We start from the raw sequence: 9,678 nt of genomic DNA on the forward strand, positions 1-9,678 counted from the left end.
CTTGTTCACACCATCAGTAGCGACGTCTCGTTGACACAGACTAACAAACACCTTTTAATAAGTGATAGGAAGGCAATATAGGTTTAATAATTGTATAGAACAAATTTCCACAAGTGAAAAGAGGCAGCGATATTGACTCAAGTAATCTTAGTTCAATTATTCAGACAAGTAGATGCTTTGAACAAAGCAAATTACAATACATAACATTCATACACCAAAACCATCGACTGTTAAATCTATTCGCAAACATGAATACAGATAAGCAGCTTCGTGCAATTAAATCCAGTAACTCCCTTCTATTACACTAGCTCTGAGCATTTAACCAAATTGACCCCAGATAAATGATTCTGTAAATCAAGATATCAATTGAGCTGGGGGGGGGTCCCAAAAAAAGATGAGTTCCTGCAATATTACAATCACAGGATTTTGAGTAGGCCTACACCTTGCCCTCTACAGGTCATGACTACTTCTACACTGCCATAGTGAAACAAAGTAACTAAGATAAAATGTCTGCATATCACAGAACATGCATTTGACACTTCTCAATATAACTGACCACATACCTATACTGCAGTCGATTTAACATAAGGAATGTTTAAACCTCCCCACCTTGAAAGTGTCTTGGTTGTAGTGCCTTCCACCCTTCAAGTGTGATCAAAATTTGCGACTTAGTTATGCATGCATACATTTGATAATTTTTTTTACATATGGGTGGTCCCGGGAATCGAACCCACTATCCTGCAAGCGCAATGTTCTACAGCATATCCTAATCACTTACTTTTAATCTTGATTGGGTAATTTTCTGTTTTGAAATATCCAATGCTAAAATATAATCCAATTGCCTGAAACTATTGGATAGGTGGTAGCAGGTTTCCCAACTCTCCTAGGGCCCCCCCCCCAGACGTTTTAACTGGCACACCTAATTCAATTAGGTAACCATCAAGCCAGATGTGCTTTAGGGTTGAAACTTCTGGGGGGCTGCTTCAAGAGTGGGGTAACTCAACCCCAAAAATCCAGGCATTGTTCAGTCACAACTTTGTGCATCCTTTATCATAAATTCAACACTGCCAATAGATTAATTCAATATTTTGTCACAATGAACATATCCCTGAATGAACTGCAACACCTTCATTTATCACAAGCTTGGAAGTTACTCCTTTTTTAAACAAAGTATAACCCTACTGCCCTAGATGAAGGTACAACTAACTGGCTTTGTCCTCACTGAACACTTAGCAAAAGCTATTTTGTTTTCAGAGCCCTAATATTGCACTTTTGTGATGGCTAATCTGTGGCAGCAATCAAATACATTGGTCAAATAAGTCCTGTCATACCTCCATTTCATCACAAGGGGGTGTAGAACAGCTCTTGATGTGACATGAAATAAAGACAGCATAATCAGCCAGATCTCCTGCTGGTCCTGGAGAGATACTGGGTGTGTAGGCTTTTGTTCCAGCCCAGCTCATAAACACCAGCTTTAAAATAAAAAAAATAAAATGTTTTAAATAAAAGCCTGAGCACACAGGAGTGTTTCCTGGTTTAAGGTGAGGTGGGGCTCCCTCGCCCCTCAGTCAGGGTCTTAAAGTGCACAGATAAAGCCTCTTCCTCTAGGTGCGGGGGTCTCCTGAAGTCCTCCCGTGTCACCACGTAGCCTACCAGTATCCCAAATGCTACTAGCAGCAGTCCTAGCATGTTACCAAGGATCCCCTCTGGGGCAAACTGTGAATATGTGTGTCTGGGAAGAAAAAAGATTTGTATTATATCATTATGGAGTTTGTTGTGATACAGTACAAAGAATCATAGACGCTAGTGCATGATGGGACAGGAACATCCCTGCCGGCCAAACCCTCCCCTAACCCGGACGACTCTGGGCCAATTGTGCGCCGCCCCATGGGTCTCCCGGTCGCAGCTGGCTGCGACAGAACCTGGAATCGAACCCAGAATCTCTAGTGGCACTGATGCACCGCCTTGCACCACTCGGGAGGCCCAACAAATGACTTTGCACCCAATATGTGTGCATTTCTGTATTTTAGCATACCACTTCAAATCCATGCCATTTGCATACATTTCTTAATTGTACATGGTGGTATGATATTGGAACTGAGCCCCTACATAGTAATACTCACTGGATACTGAAGAACAATTTCTCTGAAATGCCCAGTAGGCAGGTGGCTAGGGACATGGCGAGCATGGCCAGGCCAAAGAAGACATGTAGTGGCAGGTACCAGCTCCGCAGCGCCATTAACATCCCAGGGAAGAGGAAGAAACCAAGCCCCATCAGCCACTGAGGGAGTAGAGGACCAACGTTATTAAACGATTATGCCTATTAGAATGTAATATGAGAGCTACTGCCTGTATACAGCTAGGTTCTCAGTGCAAACAGTACATTAATTGGTATTCTGATACAAGGAAAAAGTTGAAATTATTTGCTTGGTTTTTGTGTGTGCGCGACTGCATGTGTGCACAGGAGAGGCGAGGGCTGACCTGTACACAGAAGAGAACAAAGGTGAGCATGCCACACCAGCTGTGGAGGGAGTACATGTTGGGGATCTTGTTATGATTATGGAAGTCAAACACAGCCACGATACCTGAGGAGATGCAATGAGACATGCTGTCAATCTATCCCATTCATTTTGTATAGAACAATGTTGATCAATTATGACTTGGTACATAATCAATGAATGTTACTCTTTAGTGTTTTTTTTTTACCTGCCTCCATGTGTGGATAGGAGGGCATGATGCTTGCAAACCAAATGTTTCTCTGAGTCTGTAAGGATTGCCTGAAGCCAGATTGCAGCGTTTAAATTGATGACCGGTTTGGATACACCTGCCTGTTTCCATGACTACTCCAGACCTCAGTACATGACGCAGGCTACTGTGATTCAGCTTTACACTCCCATGCCGCACCACTGATTCGTGGTTGGCATGCGCAGCCATCTCATGTTACCTATGTTCATAGCCTACTACGTTCGTTTTTTTTATCTTGCCAGTTCCCTTATATTTTGAGGAGCCATGCCATCACCATTAGTTTCTCCTCACCATCTCTTAGCGAACTTGAACTCACAAAAGAATGATGATTTGTGCGTCTACCCTAGCTGTGGGTCTGAATTAGAGGTCGACCTATTATGATTTCTCAATGCCGATTGGACCAAAAAAAGCCGATAACAAGTCGGCCGATTTTTATTTCTATACATATGTAATAATGACAATTACAACAATACTGAATGAACAACGAACACTTATTTTAACTTAATAGAATACATAAAGAAAATCAATTCAGTCTCATAATGAAACATGTTCAATTTGGTTTAAATATTAGTGTTGGAGAAGGTAAAAGTGCAATATTTGCCATGTAAAAAAGCTAACGCTGGAGTTCCTTGCTCAGAACATGAGAACATATGAAAGCTGGTGGTTCCTTTTAACATGAGTCTTCAATATTCCCAGGTAAGAAGTTTTAGGTTGTAGTTATAGGGCTCTCTATACCATTTGTATTTCATATACCTTTGACTACTGGATGTTCTTACAGGCACTACAGTATTGCCAGCCTAATCTCGGGAGTTGATTGGCTTGAAGTCATAAACAGCGCTGTGCTTCAAGCATTGCCAAGAGCTGCTGGCAAACGCAGTAAAATGATGTTTGAATGAATGCTTGCGAGACTGCTGCTGCCTACCACCGCTCAGTCAGACTGCTCTATCAAATCATACACTTAATTATAATAAATCCAGCAATACGAACCTTTGGTCATTAATCTGGTCAAATCCGGAAACTATCATTTCGAAAACAAAAAGTTTATTTCAGTGAAATACGGAACCGTTCCGTATTTTATCGAACGTGTGGTAAGTCTAAATATTGCTGTTACATTGCACAACCTTCAATGTTAAGTCATAATTATGTAAAATTCTGGCAAATTAATTACGGTCTTTGTTAGAAATTGTCTTCACACAGTTCGCAATGAGCCAGGCGGCCCAAATTGCTGGATATACCCTGACTCTGCTTGCACTGAACGCAAGAGAAGTGACAATTTCCCTAGTTAATAATATCACCTGCTAAAATGAATTTCTTAAAATATATACTTGCATTGCAACATAATCGGCATCCAAAAAGGTCGATTACCGATTGTTATGAAACCTTGAAATCGACCCTAATTAGTCGGCCAAGCCGATTAATCGGTCAACCTCTAGTCTGATCTGGCCCTAGAGAACCTATTTATGACCCTCCGATAGATAAGTCCACTTGTTTGCCCCACCATGTAAGACATGTCTCATATATATAATATTTTCAACTAGCTAGGTTAGGCATCTTCCTTTTATACACAATAGCTATGAATTTAAATTAGTTTAGAATGTTTGGGTTCAAGGGGAAAGGGCCAAAACAACAACTCTTGTCCATAGACAGACACCCACACAGGCCTTACCCACTATGCTGATAATGAGGGCGAGAAGGTGGAGCACAGCATGCAGAACCTTGACGTTGCGTTTGCTTTCATTCCTAAATACTCTGTACACCAGGATCGCTGAGAGAGACAAACAAGGCCGGTTAACATTCACATGAGACTATTCAAATAGAATCATTTCCACAACATGATAATGAAGTCTAAATATACAGTCAGACTTGACAACGTTCACACGTAGTACATGAAATATGAAAATTAATTGTAATATGATTATACACTAATTTGAAATAAAACAGTTAACCTTCAAAACATTGCTTTTTCACCTTAATCTGCTGTGACCATTTAAAAGGTTAGTCATAGTACCATAATCACACCCAACATGGCACCAAGGCCAATAACCGGTATGAGGCTACAAAAGAAAGGGTGAATCAGGGTAGTTATGGAGGTGTTTTAGTCCCAGTGAGCTTGAGGTGAAGGTTAAGTAAGCTGAGGCTTTGAGTGGGGCAGAAGTCATTCAACAAGACCACTGGAATGCATTTTCAAACACTTCACAAGTAGCTGCCACCAAGAGGGTTGGTTAGCATAAAAATGTTGCAGAAATGCTAAGACAACAACAAACAACTGTTCGACTGAGTTCCTGTATTATTACAATTATTAAGACATTAACCTTGCAGAAACACAAACAACTTTCCAGGAAAAAAGTATTTGCCGTGTGTCTCCTGATCCCACTAAGGACAGCTGGTTTCCCTGGAGGGTGTTTTCATTCCAGCTCCATTTGGACTGACCGCTCACACGAATGGCTAAGAGAACATTAGTTTAATGTCCTAATCCAATTGCTGTAGCAAGGTTAGGAATCAAAAGGCTACAGCTGACTTAATAACAAGCAGCTGTTTTATTTGACACCACAAAGGAGATTTTATTTACATTGTCAGTGGCTGAATAACTTATTTTTGTCATTTTTTTGTCAGGATTCAGGGACCAATGGAAAACTTGTTGAAAACTTTTGCTTTCATTGCAACTGTTTTCCAGTAAGTGTTTTTTTTATTTTATTTTTTATTTCACCAGGTAGGCTAGTTGAGAACAAGTAGCCCAGTGGTTAGAGTGTTGGACTAGTAACCGGAAGGTTACAAGTTCAAACCCCCGAGCTGACAAGGTACAAATCTGTCATTCTGCCCCTGAACAGGCAGTTAACCCACTGTTCCTAGGCCGGCATTGAAGATAAGAATTTGTTCCTAACTGACTTGCCTGGTTAAATAAAGGTAAAATAAAATTTACAACTGCGACCTGGCCAAGATAAAGCATAGCAGTGTGAACAGACAACACAGAGTTACACATGGAGTAAACAATTAACAAGTCAATAACACAGTAGAAAAAAAAGAGAGTCTATATACATTGTGTGCAAAAGGCATGAGGTAGGCAAAAAATTACAATTTAGCAGATTAACACTGGAGTGATAAATGATCAGATTGTCATGTGCAGGTAGAGATACTGGTGTGCAAAAGAGCAGAAAAGTAAATAAAAACAGTATGGGGATGAGGTAGGTAAATTGGGTGGACTATTTACCGATTGACTATGGACAGCTGCAGCAATCGATTAGCTGCTCAGATAGCAGATGTTTAAAGTTGGTGAGGGAGATAAGTCTCCAACTGCAACGATTTTTGCAATTCGTTCCAGTCACAGGCAGCAGAGAACTGGACTTTATCATAGTACTATTTATGGGAACAAATCCCTGCAATAGTAATTTCTCACACAGAGGGGGAAAAACAAAGGCCTAGAAACAAAAAATTAAGTCTCAGCTCCTCCCACCCTAATAGCATTAGGGATGTATTCCTGTTGCAGGGTGTGCCCTTAGGCCTTTGCCTGAGCCCTGTGTAGCATTAGCATCACACTAATGCAATAGGTCAGAAGACCCCTGGGCTAACAGAGCAGACATCAGAGAAGACAACTGCCATTGTGGCTCAAAGACACACTGTGGCTTCAGCTTCCCTCTGTTCATTTACCGCCATCTCTCCATGCTACCAGTAAATCAAATTATTTTGCTTGCATACATATATTTAGCAGATGTTATTGCGGGTGTAGCAAAATGCTCATTTTCCTAGCCCCAACAGTGCAATAATATCTAACAATACACACAAAACTAAAAGTAAAATGAAGAAATGTTAGGACTAGCCATGTCGAGTCCTGTGTGTGTGAGATATATACACCGGACTCAACATTATATATATGTATGATGGGATGTATAGACAGTATATGGATAGAATATCTGAAGAATACATTGATATTAATAGTATATGTACAGCAATAGTTAAATAAGATACGCCTCAACTAGAATACAGTATATACACATATGAAGTGTGTTAAACTGTATGTAAACATTATTAAAGTGACCAGTGTTCCATCCATGTCTGTGTACATACGGCAGCAGTAATGAGCTACTTTATTGCGCTACATTACCAATTCAATCACTGGGACAGTGAGCCATTAATTAACTAAATTCCTGGAGGAATGGTTCATTCTAATTTTAGTTGGTTTAATTCTGCCCTACCATCTCCATAGAGAAAGACCAGGCCCAGGACCATGCAGATGGGATGTACATTGAACTCCTGTCCCGAACCATCCCAGGCGTAGCCTCCGTGATAGCTGCCCATCCACACGCCTGTGATCACCACACAGGCCAGGCCCAGAACCTGAGTCCCCCCCACGTACCACGGGAAGGAGCCCAGGCCTTGCACGGCCCGCTGAGGGCTATCTTCCATGGTCCGTCTTGAAGGGATAGAAAGAGAGGGGGAGAATGATGGTTTTGTCCAGTGGTGCAAAACAAATGCACAATGACTAGTTTCCTGACTGAACCAACCAGGAAAACCTCCAGGCCCCTGTTTAGTCCCACCTATAGCTTTCTGAAAAGACCATTGACTCATGGATGAACAAAACCTGTGATCTGAATCTTTACCTTGTCTCTTACCAGTCACCACCCTAAAAGAGTCAGAGAAATAACCAAATATTGGATCAGTCTAGTCATGTCTCCGGGATTGAGAAACACAAGCGTCCTCTTCCTTCCTGCGCTGCTTCTGGACTCATTTGATGATGTGATGGGAGACTGCAGAGCTCTAAACTGGGGAAACTATCACATCCATGTGAAAAACACTTACATGACTAGGTGTTCGCTCTTCAGTTGAATAACAGTTTGTTAAAGGCTATGAGTATGACTGTATTCAAAGTGTCAATGTGATTGTATATTGTGTTTAATATTTGTTATAGGAGTAGGACAGCGTTTTTATCCAAAGTGTGTGTATTCAGTTAAAATTGCGTTGCTTAGCTTACACACCTTGTTTTTTTACTAGATGATATACAACTAGGAACGAAAGTTACTCTCATAGGTAAGGATAACTTATGCAGCAGGTTAGGAGAATTAAACTAGTAGGTTAGAATAATTAGGTTAAGAAAAGAGTTAACTAAAATGCTCTCCTAACCTGCTACGAAACGTCACAACCCTTATTTTAGGCTACTGATTGGATATGAGATGAATGCATGTCAGAAACAAGAACCAAATATCGCGCAAGGTGTGAGAAATGTAATTAAATGTACGCAAAATATTGACAAACAAAACACCATTTAAAGGCTATCCTCGACTATAATGTTGGATACCACACGTCTAGGAGCTCTATCCTATCCTCATAATTCAAGCGCAAACATCCGTATGGTAGGACATGTTCCACTTACCGTTTGGTCCTCAAATAACCTGCTTTCCCAGCAAGTCTGAGAGGGAGTGGATATCCTTGTTCCGCTCCTTTTGTGTGTTTTGGACTGGTCCCTAGATACGCCTACAATTTTCGTAGTTACTTCATTACTAAAGAAACACCATAAAGTCCTATAGCATAGGCCTGCCACTAAATATTTCACAATAAGCTTTATCTTTATATTACTCGCTCCAAAAAACGTCGCGAGTGGGTGGCTCTGTCGACTGGTCGTGAGAGAAACAGTGGCGCAGCTAAACGTTGAATTGACAGAGAAATACGTTATACACTCCCCCTCCCTTCAATTAGCATCAAACGTAGAGGAGGGAGGAGCACAAACAGCCTTCAGAGAGGATGATGTCTGGCACCGCACTGACAAATGTCCAAAGGTCTATTACCTTGGCTACTCAGAGCGTCCTTGCAGATGCAGAACCGGCATTGAATCAAAACAATCCATTAAAAGGCATAATGACCAATTAGTTGACTGCTTTAATTGATACTGATGCATATTGGATAAAGATTGGCTGTGCGATCTTGTCTGCTCGTTTAGACAGACAAGCCAATTCTGAACTTTTTAAACGAATAGGTCTTTTGACCAATCAGATCAGCTTTGAAAAAGAGTTGACCTGAAAAGATTGGATGTGATTGGTCAAAAGATCAAATAGAGAAGAAACTATCAGAATTGGTCTGCCTGTGTAAACGCAGCCCAAATAGCCCAGCTCTAGATGTTTATGTTGAACAATAAAGATGCAGGAAAGAACAGTTTATTTAATTCAAGTAGGCATTTTCAACATTTCAAAGTAATTACTAACATTTTTGCCCATGCTGCATGTGGCTATATCTGTCCGCCATTACAGGACTATTAAACGACTACTTTTATTTGGAAAAAAATGTATCCAGAATATATCAATATTTTTAAATCAATATTTTGTTTTATTGTATTATTATTATGATTTTTAAGGGGGTGCTGCAGCACCCTCAGCATCCTTACTTCCCGAGGCTATGAACCTATGGTAAAATACGGTGGTAGATCATTGATGTTATGGGGCTGTTTTGCTTCCACTGGTCCTGGGACCCTTGTTAAGGTCAACGGCATCATGAACTTTACCAAGTACCAGGGCATTTTAGCCCAAAACCTGGTTGCCTCTGCTAGGTAGAGGCCAAGTGGACCATCCAGCAAGACAATAACCCCAAGCACTAATTAAAATCCACAAAGAAATGGTTAATTGACAACAAAATCAACATTTTACAATGGCCATCTCAGTCTCTGGGCTTGAACCCCATTGAAAACCTGTGGTTTGAATTGAAGAGGGTAGTCCATAAGAGCAGATGAAAGATATCAAGGATCTGGAAAGATTCTGTATGGAGGAATGGTCTAAGATCCCTCCCAATGTGTTCTCCAATCTCATAAAACTTTTTAGAAAAAGGCTCAGTGTCATTATCCTCGCGAGGGGAGGGTACTAGTGTATTGAAAACAGGGGTTAACTTGTTAAACACGTTTTTTCCTCTGAGGAACTGTATTATTATAAATTAATATGATTTCAACGTTTTTTT

The 9,678-nt window shown here is 40.7% G+C and overlaps 1 protein-coding gene across 4 annotated transcripts; it reads right to left on the minus strand.

Moving 5' to 3' along the window:
* Positions 1-34: 34 nt before the first annotated feature.
* Positions 35-8,618, minus strand: LOC112226155 (transmembrane ascorbate-dependent reductase CYB561). Of its 4 annotated transcripts, none has more exons than XM_024390451.2 (7): positions 8,111-8,618; positions 7,353-7,363; positions 6,936-7,153; positions 4,412-4,510; positions 2,482-2,585; positions 2,124-2,281; positions 35-1,732 (listed from the first exon to the last, which is right to left on the minus strand). In XM_024390451.2, exons 3-7 carry the CDS (start codon positions 7,144-7,146, stop codon positions 1,537-1,539), a joined length of 768 nt encoding a protein of 255 aa, XP_024246219.1. In that variant the 5' UTR covers positions 7,147-7,153; positions 7,353-7,363; positions 8,111-8,618; the 3' UTR covers positions 35-1,536. The 4 variants fall into 4 exon arrangements, with proteins under 4 accessions (XP_024246219.1, XP_024246217.1, XP_024246218.1 ...); XM_024390449.2 differs by having other exon boundaries at positions 7,341-7,363; XM_024390450.2 differs by lacking the exon at positions 7,353-7,363 and having other exon boundaries at positions 6,936-7,149; positions 8,111-8,617.
* Positions 8,619-9,678: the final 1,060 nt, after the last annotated feature.

The sequence above is a fragment of the Oncorhynchus tshawytscha genome, linkage group LG27 (assembly GCF_018296145.1).
Source record: "Oncorhynchus tshawytscha isolate Ot180627B linkage group LG27, Otsh_v2.0, whole genome shotgun sequence".
Lineage (NCBI taxonomy): Eukaryota > Metazoa > Chordata > Actinopteri > Salmoniformes > Salmonidae > Oncorhynchus > Oncorhynchus tshawytscha.

Bases quoted from the DNA above. Each gene is read 5' to 3' on its own strand.
- LOC112226155 (XM_024390451.2), bottom strand. From the start codon at position 7,146: ATGGAAGATAGCCCTCAGCGGGCCGTGCAAGGCCTGGGCTCCTTCCCG. The intron at 4,511-6,935 runs GTAGGGCAGAAT...TGTCTCTCTCAG, and splicing joins GGTCTTTCTCTATGGAGATG to CGATCCTGGTGTACAGAGTA. The intron at 2,586-4,411 runs GTAAGGCCTGTG...GCATCTCCTCAG, and splicing joins CCTCATTATCAGCATAGTGG to GTATCGTGGCTGTGTTTGAC.